The sequence below is a fragment of the Spermophilus citellus genome (genome assembly GCF_964194105.1).
Source record: "Spermophilus citellus genome assembly, chromosome: 6".
NCBI lineage: Eukaryota > Metazoa > Chordata > Mammalia > Rodentia > Sciuridae > Spermophilus > Spermophilus citellus.
The window spans coordinates 68465011-68484259 of record NC_138187.1 but is presented as its reverse complement, the minus strand read 5'-3'; the positions used below and the strand labels follow the sequence as shown (position 1 = coordinate 68484259).

Genomic DNA, 19249 nt, shown 5'->3' with positions numbered 1-19249 from the left:
TCCCGTGTCTCATCTTTCTTAGACTAAAATGACTTTTTTTTCTTTTTGGTACCAGGGATTGAACCCACAGGCATTTAACCACTGAGCCACATCCCCAGCCCTTTTTATATTTTTATTTGAGACAGGGTCTTGTGAAGGTGCTTAGAGCTTTGCTAAGTTGCTGAGGCTGGCTTTGAACTTGAGATCCTCCTGCAGCAGCCTTCTGAGTCATGGAGCCTAGAGGCATGAATTACTGTGCCCAGCTAAAATGAATCATTTTTAAAACTGGAAGCAGAAACCCTGAAAAGGCTGACTTAGTTAAAAAGCATGTGTAACTCCATTTAGTTTTGGCCACTAAAACCTAATTTTACCAAGGATCCAAAAAAATTAGTCATTAATTCATGTCTGGGGTGGAATCTCTCATAAAGGGATAGAGTCAAAAAGGAAGCTAGTACCTGACTTATTATGATAGTGTGAGAACATAACCTACAACTTCAAAAAGCCATACACCACACTGAATTCAAAAAGCATTCTTTCTGGGGGTCCCTGGGAAAGGAAATGTCTTCAGTATTCTGCAGTCCTCTGAGAAAGTTAATAACTTCCCACTTTTTAAGATAAAAGCATGTGCCTTTTAATAAATGTCATCCTTGTAAGTGATTTTAGAGGCTATAGCCTCTCAGAAAATTGAATAGATAATTAGGACAACATTCTATATTTGACATGATTCTTTCTGATTACCATCATTTGGAAAAATAACATGACAAGTTATTAACGCCACTTCAACTTGATAGACAATGCTGAAATTGTAAATAATTTTTACAAGCATTTGTGAAAATACATTTTTTATTTGTTTTAAATACAAATTTTCTGTGATTAAAGGACCCTTTCTTCTCCCATAAAGATCTTTCAGGGAAATACCAATCCCACTGACGTTGCTCTTGGAATTCTGCCCAAACCACTGATAACACGATTTGTTCGAATCAAACCCATGACTTGGGAAACTGGCATATCTATGAGATTTGAAGTATATGGCTGCAAGATAACAGGTAAGCTCCAGTTGAAGATTGCTTGGTTGATTGGTGCAAACCATCATAGGCAAGGAGAATAACTTGGTAATAATGTGATCACTTTTAGTTAGTAGTTAAGAGTATACACTTTGGATCCTTTACTACCCATTATTCTGCTTCTTTGGACAATATCCTTACATCTCAAAGCCTAAGTTATCTCACTTGGAAAATAGTTGTAGAACATGAACACCATGCAGGCTACTTGTGATAATGGATATGAAGCATTTAAGCCCAGTCTGGCAGGTAGCAGAAATTTGTTTCCTGGTACCTTTTCCACTAGGTTGTATGCTCCATGAAGACAAGCTTCATGCCTTCCATCTCTGCTTCCTAGGTGTGCACTTCACTGATGGGTACTTGGTAGATTTATAGCAAATAACTGTTTCAGAAAATGTTCTCCACTGACTTTCTCTTTTTAATTTTGAAACACAGTGATGATGGCCTAGGAACTTAACCAATACGGATAAGCCTCAGTTAAGGAATTTAACTGATGAGAATTTCTCCTTGTAATCACTAACTATCCAAACTCTCCTATTTTTTGTTGAATGAGCACATTAAAATACTTAGATGGGAAATCAACTCATAAATGTTTGGGTTTTTATTTCAATTTGTTTCTTCAGACATCAATAGGACTTTAAAAGTCCCTGTTAAATGTGGAATATTCCCATTTGAGAGATGAAGAAGGTGAAATACAAGAGATCAAGTGATGGAAGAAGTAGGTTAGGTCAGGACAGAGTGGTGTGACTGGAATTCTTACTGTGTTTTCATGGTCATCAGCGCTGCAAGGGCTTGTCCATTGATCTCATTGTACAATTATTCTGTATTCTGATGTAGATAACAGTAATGTTGGAATTCCTTACTGCTTAAGTAAATACGTTGCAAAACTTTCATTAAAAAAGCAATGGCAATCCAAAAACCAATACAAATGTAATCTTTGTAGTAAGCTTCAAAGTTTAAAAACAGATCAGTAGACGATCCACTTAAAGGTAATTAAAATTGAATTAACTTCCAAACTTCTGTGAACCATCTTTCAATATTCTATCAGTGTACATATTTAGGATATTTAACTTTTTACTTCACTTTTATATTTATTCTCTTAGTATGATTCTTTTTAGAGAAAAAAATACTGACTTTTGAAGAGGGGGGAAAAAAGGAACCCCAGAATTTTCCATGAAAGTACAAGCAATTTGAAGATGAGCTAATGAGGGGAAAATACATTTGTTCACGGTAGAGTACATTTCGGAAAATAAAAACCACATCTGACTCCATACCAAATTTTTATTTATTTCCATCTCAGAGGCAGACTTGCTTATTGTCTTAAATCTAAGAATTAGAAAGTTCAAGGACTTGGAGGCAGGAATTGGGTGGAGAGAGGTTTGGAAAAGAAGAAGAAGAAAAAAGAACACTGAAAATTAGACATAACCTTGGCTTTACTTTTGATCAGCAGTTGAATGTCAGAAAGTTCTACATCATTTCAGAGCATTACAAATTTGAGAGACTACCCATAAATTTGTAGGATTAGGGCCACTTGAGGTCTGAGTAGAAATTTCTGGCCCATTTCTCCAACCTTATCTCATATCATTATATTTAATAAATGAAGTAAACTTCATAAAGACTCCAGATATGTTGGGCTGAACTCTGAATTTCCAACCTTTTAAAGATTTATGTCACATTCTTTTACTTATATAAAATATTTATTTAAACCCAAATTGTCCTTTTTAATTTTCATAAAGACATTCCCAAGAGGAAATTCTAGGAATGTGAGCAAATAAGGCAAATAATTTATTGGATTTTAAAACTGGCTAAATGACTTAGTTATTTAGAAATAGATGTCTAAAAACCGTATTCTAATATTTTTAAACATAGTCTATTTTATAATTATGGTAAATAGCTAATTTTGTTTTTCAAATAAAGTACTGCCTGTACTTTTAAACATGACCCCTAGTGTAATTTAAATACTTTCTCTCTAGTAAGATAGCTAGAATCTCAAAATAACTGATCTGGGATGGTTTTATGAGAGGCCAGAATATAGTGATGGCCACATGAATAGAGGGTATATAATCATATCCAGGTTTGACTCAGGACTGTCCACTTAGCGAATGTCTGACCATGGGCAAGACATCTTGTTTCTCTGATGTCCATTTCCTGATCTATAAGATTAACCTTAATGTAGCTGTAAGGGGAATTAAATGAAAGCATATTTGCAATATACCTGGCTTTCAGTGAGTGCTCACTAAATGGTACCCAGTAATTTAAAGTAGGATGTGGTATTCCATAAATTGAAGCTAGAATAAGCCCTTGCATGGAGAACTTCTAATAAGACAGTATCAGTGTTTCCTCTTGGTTATGAGAGCAGAAAATTTCCTTCTTTTGAGGTCATGGTCCCCTTAGCATGGAGATTAATGAATGAGTAGAACTGAAGTATCCCTGCTGGACTAGAAAATTCATGAAAGCAAGGCCTCAGTTACCTTATTTTCCATTGTGTCCTTTATACCAGTAACACAATAAGCACTCTACGGTTATTTTTGAACGAATATACAGTTCTATCCATGCCTTCTAACAAGGAAGTGACCTCAAATTTTTTACCCTATCCTGTTGAGTAGGCAGATCCTAACAGTCTAGAATTGAAAAACAAAAAACTACAAAATTAAAAATTACTCTGTGAACACATCACAATGACCATCTTAGATGCCGCAACTAAGTCACTGAGGAAAGAGTAGCTTATTCTCATTTAGGGCCTCCCATCAAATGCAGTTATTATTTTCTCAGTCTTTGAAAACTGGTTAAATGGATATTTGATTTACCAAGATGTCTCAGTTTTTCCATTAAAGCTAAGTATTATATGCATTAGTAGCATGGCTCTTGCTCAGGATGGTTTTATTTTTAGGCTATATTTTATATATATATATATATATATATATATATATATATATATATATATATATATATATATATATATATCAGTCCCCTACTATAAAATTTTTTCTCCCTCTCATCCGGGATTGAATGTTCACTTTCCCAACAGGTTGCTGGGTAAAATGCAGAATGTTCAGTGCAGATAAATAATGAATATTTTTTATATAAGTATATCCTCAATATTGCATGGTATATATTTTTTAAAGTATTCATTATTTTTTATGAAATTCTTAGTTAGCTGTGCATCCTATTTTTTTTTTTCATTTGTTTGTTTGTTTGCTAAATCTGGCAACTATTTCCAAATGTTTTGTATAGTTAGGCTAAACTACATCTGAACCAACCTACCTATGGAAGAATGCAGTTTGAAACTAGCATTCAGTCAATTGAATTAATTGCTAATATAATTTTTCTCCTAATTATTAAAAGTAAGTAACATAGTTATTGGTCAAAGGCAGATTAAGGTGGCCCTTCATGGTTGTTTTGGATGAAGTAGACATAAGGAAGGAATAGCAGGTCAACCTTGCACTATGAATATTACGTTAGCTGAATGGTGGCTCAGTAGCCCACGGTTTGTGGAGATATAAACTGTGCCTCAGCCAGCTCAGCATTAGAAAAAGGGCATTGATCTGGTGAAGGTTCTGTTCTCCTTACAATACTCAAGTTAATTATATTTTTCTACAAATGGTAACATCTGGTCCCCATTACCAACTGAACATTGACTTTATAAGAGCTGGTTTTGAATCAGGCAGGTGTGACCACAGTGGCCAAAAAAATGTGACTTCTATTTTTAACACTATAGTTTCATAGTCCCTCAGTAACATACCTTTTGTAAATCTTTTTTTTAATCCCCATTGAGTTTTTTCTTGGTTTCCAGATCCCAGCCTGGAGCAAATACTGTGGCTGAATTACAGGAAAGAGTACTTGAGAAAATGACAGCTGTCTTTTATTGTATTAATAAGTTGATTAATTCAACAAATATTTGCTGAGGACAACATCGTTTAAAACAGTCAAAGAATGACAGAAAAAAATAAACGATTTGGTTCATGCCCTCAACGAAATTAAAATCTGAGGAGGCAAAAAGCAGCAATTTAAAGAAGTGAAAATGTTGATAAATTATTGTGAAGAATCCCGGAAAAGGAAAACTATGTCTACTTGCAGAGATTCAAAATGTTGAAGAAATGATTTGGCATTTGAAAACGAGTCATTATTTTTATGCAGATCAGATAGTGGAAATAGCAAAATAATGGGGGAATTCTTAGTGGAGAGAATGAATGAGAGAAAGCTTTCCCTAAGGACAGGAAGTACTTCATCTCAATTGGCTCATGTAAAAGGGGTAGATGAGGAGAGGCCTTGTATGAATGTGAGGTAGAAGGTCTGGCATGCCTGGTTGAAAGCTATGCTTCGTGCATAATTCCTAGACAAGAAGGCACTGAAGAATTGACATGAACTGAACTGTCCAACTCATGTGGAAAGTATCTGAGTAATTAATTCTTAAGGGTCAGCTGATAACATGAGTGTAGTTTTTTAATTGCATTAGAAGCATGCCTCTTGCTCAGGATATTTTTAGGCTATATTTTTTTACTGTTAGCATGGGGAATTGAGTTGTTTCAATGAAAAGTAGATTATCATCCCTAGGCAGGTTCTTGATTGAGATGTATGATTTTAAAAGGAGAATAATTGAAGCATTGGACACTTTGTTATTAGGCCACCAATCACTAAATCAATAATTGATGCTCTATGCTCAAAAACTACTTGAGTTGGTATAGAAGATATGAAAAGGACTATAATGTTGTTTATTGCCTTTGAGGATCTTAAAATCTTGCTGTAGATAAAAGACTAATAATTGTAAACCAGTACAGTTCAGTGCTAGGCTCTGGGATACTTTCCATACCTGCCACCATATTTCTGGGGAGGGATGTCTCAAAATGAAGACCAGAGTATCTTGAGAAATTTCCATGGTAAGTCTAAGCTGGATTTTAAAGTCTGGGCAGAATATTCCCGTCAACATGAGGAGAGGAGGGGTGGCAGGAACACATTGAGCAAAAGCAGTGATGGGGTTATATCTATGGTACATGAAAAGAGAACTAACTGGAATATGCTGTTAGTACTTAGATAAAAATAGATAAGTGAGCTAAAACCAAAATGAAAGTCTTGAAAACCCAGATAGAAATTTTTGATATTTTCCTAGAAATAATGGAAAGCCATGGTATATATTTTAAAGATCTCTCTTTTTTATTATATGGTAAAGTATATGACATACAATTTACCACTTTAACCAATTTTAAATGTACAACTCAGTTGTAGTAAGTACAGTTGCATTGTTGTACAACTACATTACCCATTTTCAGAACTTTTTAATCATCCTAAATTAAAACTCTACCCATTAAACACTGATTCCCATTTTCTCTCCCCAGCCCAGTCCATCCAATGGTCATTCTACTGGCTGTCTCAATGAATATGACTCTTCTAGGAACCTCATATTAGTTGGGATTATGCAGAACTTGTCCTTTTATGTCTGTCTTATTCTATTTGGTAGTGGGAACTTTTTGAGCATGAGAATGACATGGAAAAATCAACATTTCATGAAAATTTATGTCTAGCTGTTAGTGTAGTCTAGATGGAGAACTGGGGTGTAGGAGGCCAATTACACTATCATTTAGCCCCCTACCTATGGCTACTCAGATCATGATGATGCCCAAAGAAACAGAAAGTGCAAGAGGCAACCTCAAGCTTGTTTTTTTTTTAATGAAATCATGACAGTATTTTATAGCAAAACAGAAGTGCAAAATAAGAAAAGACAAGATGACCAGGCAGAAACTAGGTAATTGGTGATGCCACCAATTAAAATTCAGAGTTCAGTAAAGGGATTCAGTGTCAATGGAAAGGACTAGTTTAGTCTGCAGATGGCATATTTGAGATTACAGAAAGATATTCAGGTGGAAAGTTCCTAATACAATTGAAAAGAAGGATGAGGAGGGGGAAGATGATTACTGTTCTTCAACACTCAACCCAAAAGTCACCTCCCAGAACTCCCCTCTTCTCTCTCCAAGCTCAATCAAGCTCTGTGTTTTCACCTCCTTATCATCTTCTTTTTATCTTTGTTTTAGCAACTTTCTCAATATGGGTTTTGCTTTTTTTATATATCTCCAACTGATGGTTAATTCTGAATTTCTTTTGGGCAGCACCTATCCTTGATCTGGGAATAACTTCTGAATACTAATGGGACTGAACCCTCCAGAGTTGGACATTAAATGCAGCAGAACTGAAAATAAGCAGGGAGAGGGAGTGTGTGTCTTGCTAAAAATTTTCTTTACTGGGATATGAATGAAGAAAGGGGAAATTCTATAAAAGTAGGAGAAACGTTTAAGGGAGGGAAGGCTCTGGTGTAATATAAAATAATCCAAAGACTGAAAACATATGAATGGATAGAAGACACTGTCTTTATTCAAATGATTGCATTTTCTTTCTAGAAACTATTTTCCCATAAAATAATTTTGCATTATCTGTTTCTTTCCACCTCCTAGATTATCCTTGCTCTGGAATGCTGGGCATGGTGTCTGGACTCATCTCGGACTCCCAGATTGCAGCATCCAACCAAGGGGAGAGAAACTGGATGCCTGAAAACATCCGCCTGGTAACCAGTCGCTCTGGCTGGGCACTGCCGCCTGCACCCCACCCCTATGTCAATGAGTGGCTCCAGGTGGACCTAGGAGAGGAGAAGATTGTGAGGGGCATCATCATTCAGGGTGGGAAGCACCGAGAGAACAAGGTGTTCATGAGGAAGTTCAAGATAGGGTACAGCAACAATGGCTCCGACTGGAAAATGATCATGGACGACAGCAAGCGCAAGCCCAAGGTGAGGTCCAGCTAAGAGGTTCCCGTCAAAGTTCTTCCTCAATCCCGATTTAAGTCAAGGACTTCCAGCATTTTCTTGAGGAAGGGCTCATTCTTATTTTGTCAATAGGACCTCAATTCTAAGGAAAACGAGAGTATAGGAATGAAAGTGATGTCTGAGGTCAACATGGAAAAGAATTGCCCTTTCCCTCTTTAGAGGGAAAAGTCTCAGCTCAACATTCAGATGGGAGGTAGATAAGAGTGAGGTTCCGAGCTGGGGCTGACTACAGACTCTACTTTGTCTATTTGGTGTCTTTTCCTCTTCTCTCATCCACCGCTGAAGTAAGTGTTCAATTTTTAAATTATTTATGTAGTTTTACAGTGCTGGGATCTAACTCAGGGTATTGGGCGTACTAGGCAAGCATTCTACCACTAAGCTGCAAGCCCAGTCCCTTTTTTAAATTTTTAGTTGTGATAAAATACACATAATTTAAAATTTATCATCTTAATCTTTTTAAGTGTGCAGTTCGACAATGTCAAATAAATTCATATTCTTGTGTAGTTAATTTCCAGAACTTTTGCATTTTGCAAACTGAAATTCTGCACCGATTACATAACAACTCTGTTTCCCCCTCTCCTCTTTCTGTGGCAAGCACCATCCTATTTTCTGTCTCTATGAATTTGACTACTCTAGGAGGCTAGAGTATCATAGAATACTAGAGTAATACAGTATTTGTCCCTTTGTGACTAGCTTATTACACTTAGCATTCTGTCCCCAAACTTCTACCCTTACTGCAGCATGTGTCAGAATTTTATTCCTTTTGAAAGCTAAATAACATTCCATTGCATGTATACACCAAATTGGTTTGTCCATTCATCCATGGATGAACACTTGGGTTGCTCCCATCTTTGAGCTACTGTGAATAATGCTTAAGTATATTTTTGATGTATTTGGAACCTTTTAAAATGCAGTTGGCTCTTAATAATCCAGTGAAAACAGAAGGGAATCTCAAGATAAAAATATTCCAATATTCATAAAAACATGTGGCATAATTCTTTAACTGAACAGATATGTTTACATAATCAACTTTTACTTAGGCTGATGGTTACATTTGCATTTCCTGAGTACACTACACCAACTTAGAAAGATTCCCCAGGAGTCTGCAGGGTGGCCCAGAAGTGGGTTTAGGATTAAAACAAGGATCAACCCACAGGCAATCATCAGCTTAGTTTCTTAGTTTCAATATGAGAATTGTATTCAGCTGATGATACTTCTCACACCAACACAATTGGCCTTTTGGCCTTAGCCTTTCCATCTCTGCTTTGCCCAGGACCTTTGCAAAAAAAGAAAATTTAGCTTATTGGAGGGAATATCGTTCTTGCTTTATCCTTGCTCCCACTCTACCAAGTGTAGTATAGTGACTCAGGCCACAGGCATCTCAGGCAGGAAATATAACCCTGGCTAGTGCTGCCAGCTCCCACTCCCTCCAGATGTGGGGCTCTGAGAAGACCTCCCTGTCCTCTATGGACTGCAGGTCAGCATCAGAACAACTGGCCACCGACAGAGCTGGTACTCTCAGAAGAGTAAGAAATTCTCCACCACCTCTCCCTGTTTTAACTTGTGGGTTCTAAAAATTTTCAGTGCTATATTTACCTTTGTGTAGCTACTTTCTTTTCTGTGTCCATTTCCCTTTCCCCTTTTATGTCTACCTCTCTCATCCTGGTGACTAAGAAAGGAAAATAAACATCAGAACTGGAGATTCTTATAAGTTGGTCTTTTCTGAGGAGCAGGGAGCATTATGATTTCATCGGAGTGTGAATATGCTACAGATCAGCAACTTCCGGGTGCTGCTGTCAATGGCAGAGTGTGCTGTTGTGACACATTCTTCAACACTAGAGTTCTGAGAGAGACAGAAAACAAATCACCATATGCTTTTGATAGGACGCATCATATGCTTGCTTTCTTTGTTATCTAATCCACGCCTCTGCAATCGAGCCTAAAGCTATCACTCTATTGTAGTAAACCGAGTACAGAATTCCACAGGAAATCCATGCATGTGTTTTAACTTTAACAAAATGCTCAACTCAAGATTGGTTGAATGTGTTGGGTTTTATTCCTAAAATATCCATCATTATCATCTTCCTATGATATTTAAAACCATGAAAGCTTGTAAATTGTTTATGTAGAGACTAATCTATGATTCCTAACATGCCCTTCAAATAAAACCTCTAAAGATGAAAAAGGAAACTGATAAAACCTTCAATTTTAGAGCAGCACATAGTTTTAATTATATAAAGATGTTTAAAACATATTTTATCGTACAAATGAAGCTACCTGCTTAGGATGCCAAGTACCTTTTAAATAAAAGTAAAATGAGTACTCTGTTTCATAAAATAAAACAGTGCTTTGATAGGTATAAAATCCTCTTGCCCTCTCCTTCCTGCCCACAAACAGTGCATGATGGAGAAGGTATTGACCCTTTAAATTAACTAGACTTTTCAGGAACTGATAGAGCCAAACAAAGCCCTTGTCTTCTAAAATATAATTAGTTGCAGAACACCATGGTAATTCATAAGCAGGTTTCTGCTATCAAAATTAGTCCAGGTCCATATGGGTTTGAGTTGTGAGTATTCTGCCCAGCTCACTACTGACAGCTTTTATAATATATTTACAGTGTGTCAATTCTATGCTCAAGTTAAAATTAAGAGAGGAGCCTGGGATTCCATAGATACCAATGCTTTTCTCCTGTGATCTTTGGAGTTATCTTAACAGACAGACTTTGCACGTGTGCAATGGTATTTTCATTATAATTAGCATCTTACTGACAACAACTTAATTGGGCCTAACAATAATATATGTCAGATTCTCAATTACTGGCGGCAATTGCAGTTATATCAAGAGTGCAGGACCCTGATAGTGATTCACTCTTTAAAATAATAAAAATAGAAAAAAAACTAATTGTGAGAAGTAGCTTTATGTTAGCATTTTCAGATTCCTGGTAAGTTTTCTGTTGGAAAAGACCAATCGATTTACTTCTATAACTCAGAAGCCCCCTGGTCATATTACAGCCTGTCCAATGTGTCACCACGTATGCGCTTCCACTCTCTTGTCATAGCATTTACATCTCTAAAAGATCACATCCTTTACGGCTCTGTGATGTCTTGACCAACTATTGGGCCTGGTTCCCATTCATGACTGGCACAGCCTTAGGGGCCAAGCAGTCCATCTGAGCTACCAGTTCTAGTAGCCAGTTGTCACCAGCTAAATACAAATTAATGAAACTATATTTCCTTAGGCATGGGCATTTTTTTGGACCTCAGTGTTCTCACCTATTAAAATGTAGGCCAATTGTGGTGACCTGTGCCTGTAATCCCGGCTATATGGGAGTCTGAGCTGAGAATCACTTGAACCCATGAGTTCAAGACCAACCTGGGCAACAGAGCAAGATACTCTCCTTCAAAAATAGATAGATAGATTGATAGATAGATAGATAGATAGATAGATAGATAGATGAACAGATAAAATAAGGAGTCTAGACTATGTGATTTCTAAGAGCAGAGATGTCTTAATCCCAGTTAAGACTGGCTAGGTGCTAATCCTAGCTCTGCTCCTTACTGTTTACATGGCTGAGGCAAATTCCTTGAGCACTCTGCTGTCAGTTTACTCATCTGTGAAAGATGAGTAATAATAGAATTTACCTCCTGGAGTTGTTTTGAGGAATAAATAGGTTAATATATTTTAAGCACTTAGTGTGTTACACTAATGAACACCACAATAGAAAATTTATTTTTCTAATCTTCCTCCCCTTCTTCCATTCTCAACAGATTCAAGAGTGATTTTTGGAGAAGAGGGGGTTTTTTTTGGAGGTTTATTCATTTCTTGAAAAACAAATGAGGCCTAATCTTCACTCCAGTTTCTTTTGATTCCACCCAGTGATTTTTACCCTCCTGTTGATGTAACAAGGGAAATAAATTAACCCAGCAATAGTGCTGGCAATAGGGGCCTAGCTCCTAAAAAGGGTCACAGTGCCTTCAAACTAGGCATGCATGCATTTCAAAAGGGGTGCCAATGCATACTAAAATTCAACCAGGAATCAGAGTATTCCTGGGTAGTCAGGACCCTGGTTACTTTCCTGAGATGAGGTCTTTTATCTACACATGGCTCCAACAAGTGGTACTTAAGAATTTCAGTGAGTTGGAATAAACCACATTCTTCATAAGCAGCCTTTGCACTCCATTAAATTGACTGCCTCTAGACTGGGGGTGTAGCTCAGTTGGTAGAGAGAGTACCTGGCATACACAAGGCCTTGGGTTCTATCCCCGACACTCAAAAAAAAAAAAAAAATTACTATCCTCTACTTCAAGAATTTAATTTCTTCTCTTCCAGAGAACCAAGTTTTACCAAAACTACGACCCTCTCATTTAAGTGAATGTAACTGTAGTATTCGTTGAAAATGTGGTTATCTATTATAGACTCTGGAAATGACTAGTTTTCTTCCTGAGTTATCTTCCTCCACCTCACCTATCAGTGTAGTGATAAAAGTGTTACTTCTCCAAGGTATGTCAGTATATCATTCAGAAATATGTCTCATTAAATGCTCAGTTTCTGGTATAGCCTCAGTGCTTCAGTGTGTACCATGGGGCTCCTGTGAAATGACATCTGTCACCTCTTAGAGAGGATTTGTTTTTTTCTTTCTCATTTATGAAAGAAATGTTCACCATTTTCAAAGTGGTAGAATGAGGCCTATTTCTCTACTCTCTGAGGAGTCCTAAAGGAGGTGAAAGAGTTCAGGAAATACCATCCCCAAATCTGCCCCTCTGGACTTCAAACTCTAGGGCACTTGGGGCACAGAATGTGCAAGGAAGGAATTTCTCTGGACTTCCTTATCTGCCTAAAGAGGTATCCTCCAAAGGAACTCAGCTGCTATGAATCCTGTCCCAGGAAATCTCATTCACTAGGAAAGAATGAGATCAATTACAGAAAAAGAGAACAGCGGTCAATACCTCACCCAGACAGACATGTTATCAGCTATTCTTCCAAGAAACCCTTCATCTTTTCCAAGTCATTTACTAAGTTTCCTACATTGCCCCCCCACACACACACCTATGAAGAGGATATGTGAACTTCTAGATCTTGCTGAGTACTCAGTCAGTTATCTAGCATGTTTTACCTCTATACATATGTAATAACCTTGTGCACCTTTTAATCTATCTACTGTTAGTTTATTTCATAGACTCAATTATAGAACCCTTAAACATAGAGGAAAAGTTTTAATTCTTCTGCAGAGGGTAGAAAAACAACAAAAAAGGAGGTTTCTTTTTAAATACCTTGTGTTGTTTATGCTTCACAGTCTTTTGAGGGCAACAACAACTATGACACACCTGAGCTACGGACTTTTCCACCTCTTTCCACACGATTCATCAGAATCTACCCCGAGAGAGCCACTCATGGCGGACTAGGGCTAAGAATGGAGCTGCTGGGCTGTGAAGTAGAAGGTAATTACAATTTCCAGAGTCCCTTCTAGTTTCTTCCTTTTTTATTTCCCTTTTCATGCATTTCTGCCTCTGATGGTGCTTTTGCAAAATTGCCACCTTTTCACCCATGTGACCCCTCCATCTCCTTGCCTGTCAATCAGTGAGGCTCAACATTCTAGCATATACCATGAAGCAGCACCTTCAGAATCTTCCTTTTATGTTAGTTGTTTGCATAACTCTCCTCAGATTCTATAGAATTATAGCTCTTGACTTTTTAATCATAATTGTTTGAGGTGAAATTTGCATAACACAAAATTCACCATTTTAAAATAAACAACCCCAGGACACTTACTACCTTCATAATTTTGTTGTAAAACCACCATGTCTTTCAAGTTCCAAAACATTTCTTTTACTGCAAAGTAAAACTTCTTACCCATTAGACAGTTTCTCTTCTATTACTCCTTTCCTTAACCTACCAAGTCCTTTGACGTTTTAATATTGTTTAGAATTCTGTATCAGATCTAAGTTTCTGTCTGTGATATTGACTACTGTCACCTACTAGCAGGAAGCAGCATTTGACAAGTAAGACATCAAGATTTATCTTGGATGAATTTCTTAGTCTGCTGCAAATTTCTTAGAAACAAAGCTTTACATGAGATCATGTGTATGAAAGTATGGTTGGATCTGTTTAAAAATATGACTATATACATTTAGATGGTTATATGAAGGTCATAACAAGGACAAATCCAGTGCACACACTGACCTCAGGTCTGCACTCTCTTTTAACATATAATGATCGAGATGGATGTTTTGAGTTGGTTATTGTACCATTTACTGCTTTTGTGCATTAGAATTCCCATCTGCCTTAGATTTGGGCATAAATGAGTAACCTTACACCGGCTTTCCTATACCATAGAGATTTTTTTTTCCTCCAGGTTAGCTTGAAGAATGGCTATTGTTGGTACCCAGATGTTAATCAATTGAGCATATGCTCATAGTTGTTTTAAAGAATGCTTTTTAATATCACCTTGTTTGGGTTTCAAAATTATTTGTGTTTTGAGCTAACCAAAGGTAATTACATTCCTAAGCACATTAAATACCTTGAAATTTTTCCTCTGCACTACAGGATCTTAAGCTTTCTATCAATCACTATGCTAGTGAATAATTCATGGCTACTTTTCTATGTGTTTACTTAAAGGTAGGTCATTATCTCCCACTCTTTTACTGGGTGGTTGTTTCCTTATCTGTAGCCATGTCCCAGACCTCTGAATTAGCCAATCGTTAGGAGCACAAACCAAGAATGACCATGTGACAAGGCTTTGGCAAAGATGCCAAGAGAAAGAAGGGATGGACAGATATACCCTACTTACAGACACATTTATTCTTTGCATGAGAAATGTGGTCATCTAGAAACGGGAGGCTTGGTGCTACCAGGTGGGTGTTTAACCTAGATTCTGGAAGGCAGCAATGATTTAGGAGGTGGAATGAATAGACAGTTGAAAACACTGAGCCTTGTTGTGGCAGTTTGCCAGTGTCAACTCAGTAGTGAGTGAGCTAGAAATCATTGGTGAAGGGATTTGACTGCAGATGTTTCCAAGCACTCAAGAAAACGAGGAAGTCACCCCGAGTCATATGAGAAACCAATATCTGAGGAGAGTAGTGTCAAAGTACTTTTTAACACAATTGGTGAAAGGGACTGTTATTCTTTCCCCTTAAATTGATCGACAAGACTTATTAAATATCTGCTTTGCCTCTTGTTCTATGGGAAACACCTAAAGGGACACAGAGAAGATGAGGTACACGATCCAGCCTTCCATGAGTGTCTTTCCTATTTTGAGGGAGCACTTACATATCGAAGAAACAGAGAACCACAGAAGATAAAATATTTTCAAGTAGAGAAACTGGGGCACAAAAATCATTCACTTTGTACATTTTGCTATTGAACCTAGGCACTGTCCTGGATTACTTTCAATATGGAACTTCTCTCTTTTAAAAAAATATTTATTTCTTAGTTGTAGTTGGACACAATACCTTTATTTTATCTATTTTTATGTGGTGCTGAGGATAGAACCCAGGGCCTCACTCGTGCTAGGCAAACACTTTACCGCTGAGCCACAACCCAGGCCAAACTTCTCGTTTCTAAACAGCATTAGGAATGCAGAAAAATCAGTAAAATGAGTAAATAGTTTAAGATTGTAAAAGCAACATATTATCAAGGACAGCTTAAGGAAGACAACTACATGGATTTCCAGAAAGGGTTCTGCTGATTCAGTGGTGGCAATAGAGCCCAGGAGACATGTCTGTGCAGTTTACAAAGTCTCCATTGCATATCTAAATGGCGTGTATGTTATCTGTACAGGATGGTTTCTGAGTTACTGAGTTATCTTTAGTGTATGTATTTGGAAAGTTGAAGAAATTGAACTTAGCTATATGTTTGCATTAGTCATAACTCTGCTAGGTACTTAAGCACAATAACAAACAGGATCAAGTTTTTACTGAGAAAGCAGCAGTTACTGGTACATTCCTACTGGCCAGAAGCTGTAAGAGAAGAGGCCCCCAACTCTCAGCATCTTGTATGGTTCTCAAACATCAAGGGAACTGTACCTTATCTCAAGTCTCATAAAGTGAAATGCAATCCTGAAAACTGTAAAATATTAAACAGATTGCAAAAATGAGTAACAGCCCGAAAAACAAAAAAGTAGACTCAACTAAATTTAAAGGACTTCAAAAGCAGTCTTTGATTAATGTTGGCTACCTTTCAACTACAAATTCAAAGATATGGGAATACCTGCCAACTCTGGAATGCAGTCCCATGGGAGTCCAGGTAACATGACCTCAGGATATATGAGACAACTCCTCTCACACACCTGCTCTGGCAAGAGGGCTCACAGGTTGAGAAGCTACATAGAAATGGAATAACTCTTTTAAAAAAGAACATTGTGGTTCTATGTGTGAATATTGATGCTCCCTTTTGGGGAAAAAAAATCATAAACCTAACAAATTTGGTCAATACTAAGTATACAAAAGAATTCATGACAAGTGAATTCTCTAGCACCTTGAAAATGAAATGAAAAACAGTTCAAGCAAAATCTCTATCATCAAAGTTCTCAACTCCAGGCCAGTGAGAATTCAAGAGCTTTACGGAAAGAGGATGTTTATGTAGAAAACAATATATAAAATGCTAAGGCAGCCAGCTCCACTCAGCAGATACAGATCAAATACCAAAGTAACTCTGGTGCATTCTGCAAAATCCAAGTGTATTTAGCCCCTGAAAGAGAGGCAAAGCATGCCTCTGGCCTTCTTACTACAGATTGGAGTTTTCTGCAAAAGCTTTAGCAGATTCAACAGCCCAAGCCTTGAGAATACATTTCAGAGGTGTGAGACAGTAATCCTTGGATCTTGTTTTCAGCACCTACAGCTGGACCAACCACTCCCAATGGGAACCCAGTGGATGAATGTGATGACGACCAGGCCAACTGCCACAGCGGAACAGGTGATGACTTCCAGCTCACAGGTGCAGAAACCATCTTCATCCCATTGCTGTTCCATTTCAGTTCATGTTGTGGTTGAGCCCAGCTAATGTCTGTGTGTGTTCTAACACCTCACGGTGGTGGGCATGAGTATAATGGCAAAGCTTCACTAGGAATAGAGGCAGCCTGACCACATCATCTTCATTTCCACACATCTCCAAGTCACCATTTGAAAGAATGGGTTGTGTCCTTTTCAGAGCCAAAGGTTAGGATTCTCTTAATTAAATAAGAATTTCTCCAAGACTGAATGTGCTAAACAAATACTCATCTTCAGACCCTCCCTCCTGCCATAACATGGTGCACCACCCATTCATAGCTACACTCTTCAAAATGTTCATCTTCTTTTCCTAATGAGGACAATAATTTTTTTTGAGTGGAGCTTTATCTAACTAATTGATTCAATTAGGCTTATATTTGAAATGTAACTTTTAAGTAAGGATTCTGTAAATCATTTTACATGAAAATTTACAAAGGTAGAATTAGTTGTTATTACACATCACCACCCACCAGCAAATATCTCAGAGATGGTGTGTGCTGAATGCCTCATAATTAATCCAGTATTACCCCCAAATCTCCTACAACGGTAAAAGCTAGAAAGTGACCTTATCTTTTACTTGAAATGGCAGAGGAAAATATTAGGCAAGTGGGGAAACAGGATTTGGAAATTGATAAGGGAGCTTGAATTTGCACTTGATTGTTACGAAAGGTATCATGGGACCATAACTGCTACCTGGGTCAAAAATGCAGTTTCGTAGAGCATGTGACTCTCCTGTTAGATTAAGCTTGAACCTTTCAGTGCAAGTCTGTATTTTTGCCAAAAATGGACTCAGATAGCCCACATAATTAATTTCCATGGTCAAAACTGAAGTTGTTACCATGTAACTTTATGAAAGAGCCAGGCTATTGGCTAATATGTTCATTTAAAATTCAGGGAATGTCTCATCATTTCCAATTACTTCAGAAGCTCTTCTCTCAGGAGTCAGAGAACTCTGCACTCCAAAATGAAATAAAGGGTTAAAAAAAATCTGCCCAGAAATTTAGTGTCCTATGAACTGGGTTTACATTTTAATCTCACCTCCTAAAGCCATTGCTCCCCAGATTTCAAGCATTATCACTTACATTCACATAACCAATAAGCATTACATTGTTATGAGCTTTTGAATGTAAATATTACATATAAGTAACCACAAGCCATGAAAATTAACTAATGCAGAGGTATTTTTCTATGTCAGATGTCAAGTTCAAGTTGAAAACCCTGATGTAAAAAATTACCATTCCATGAGTAGGTCCTGTGGAACCTTCCCAGGATTGCCTGTAAACACTCTTTCACAAACCTCAGGATTATGTGGACCTTGTCACACATCTGTAGTGAAATTCCTCATAAAAAGGAATGATCCCAGAATCACAATATACCCTTTTCAATTGCCCTCTTTTGGAGGGGTTCTTTTCTTTATAAACCCTAAAGTGGTCAGTTAATATTGATTAGAAACAAAGCCTCAGATTTAGTCCATATATCAGAACAAACAACCTTCTCATTTTTTGCATTAGTTCATGACTGAATCAATTGAAAGTGAAGCCTTTGAATGAAATAGGGCAAGTATGTTAGCCTGGAGCAAACTGTGTATGGCGGGGAGTCACAAACCACAGAAAATGGGTCATTTATAGTGGAAACACTGACAACCCTTTAAAAGTACAAGGTTTTGCTTTACCTACAATGTTTAAGATTGTTTCTTGAGTCGAGAGAGAAAATTTTAATTCTATTATTTTTTTACATATTACCACTGGGGGGAAGTTTTCTCATGCCAGTATATTTGTTTCAACAACTATTCTATGAATATATGCATACATTAAGAACCTCTGATGGTGTTGATAATGCCCACCCCACATCCTCATTAAGAAGTAATTTTAAAAGATATTCTCAAGTTTCATAGTCATTTCTTACATCAAGGTCAGTTTTTCCTTTTGTAAAAGCATATTTTGCTTTATGAAGCTATGTGCTATTCTTTTTCAAAAAAAAAAGGTTGTGCGCCTATGAATTGTTTTCAAGGAGTAAAACCCTCACCTAATCCAAGCACCTTTGTACATCTAAAAACTGCACCTCTGTGCTCACATGTTATTTTTTTTTTGCTAATTATCTCAGGCTTTTCTGTCAGGGCTGTAAACTTTGGATGTTCCGTGTAATAAAACCAAATCAAGAGCATTCTCACTTTAACCCTGATAGGTGGGAATGTGGAAATTGGGACCAAAGCTCTCTTCGGTGGTGTTCAGTTACTTAACACAGATGGTGTCTATTTAATTTCTCCTCCTGGGGTAACCTGTTTGTGTAGAGAGGGAGAAATACTCTAGAAAAAAAATGCTTATTATTTATTAACAACACCAAATTTGGGTGAGCTGTACCCAGTATGTAGAAACGAGGAGAGTGTTTGCTTTACCATGCTTGCTCACTAAGGT

The 19249-nt window shown here is 37.3% G+C and overlaps 1 protein-coding gene across 4 annotated transcripts in view; it reads left to right on the top strand.

Annotated features, from left to right (window-relative positions):
• NRP1 (neuropilin 1) overlaps positions 1-19249 on the top strand; it is a 141697-nt gene that overhangs the window by 103189 nt on the left and 19259 nt on the right. For 2 of the 4 annotated variants that reach the window (XM_081298962.1, XM_081298960.1), the window contains exons 9-12: positions 881-1025; positions 7484-7815; positions 13145-13289; positions 16678-16761. In XM_081298962.1, the coding sequence (XP_081155088.1) occupies positions 881-1025; positions 7484-7815; positions 13145-13289; positions 16678-16761 (706 nt within the window). Of the gene's footprint in view, positions 1-880; positions 1026-7483; positions 7816-13144; positions 13290-16677; positions 16783-19249 lie in introns of all 4 variants that reach the window. The other 2 variants (XM_081298961.1, XM_081298959.1) reach the window with 1 other exon arrangement.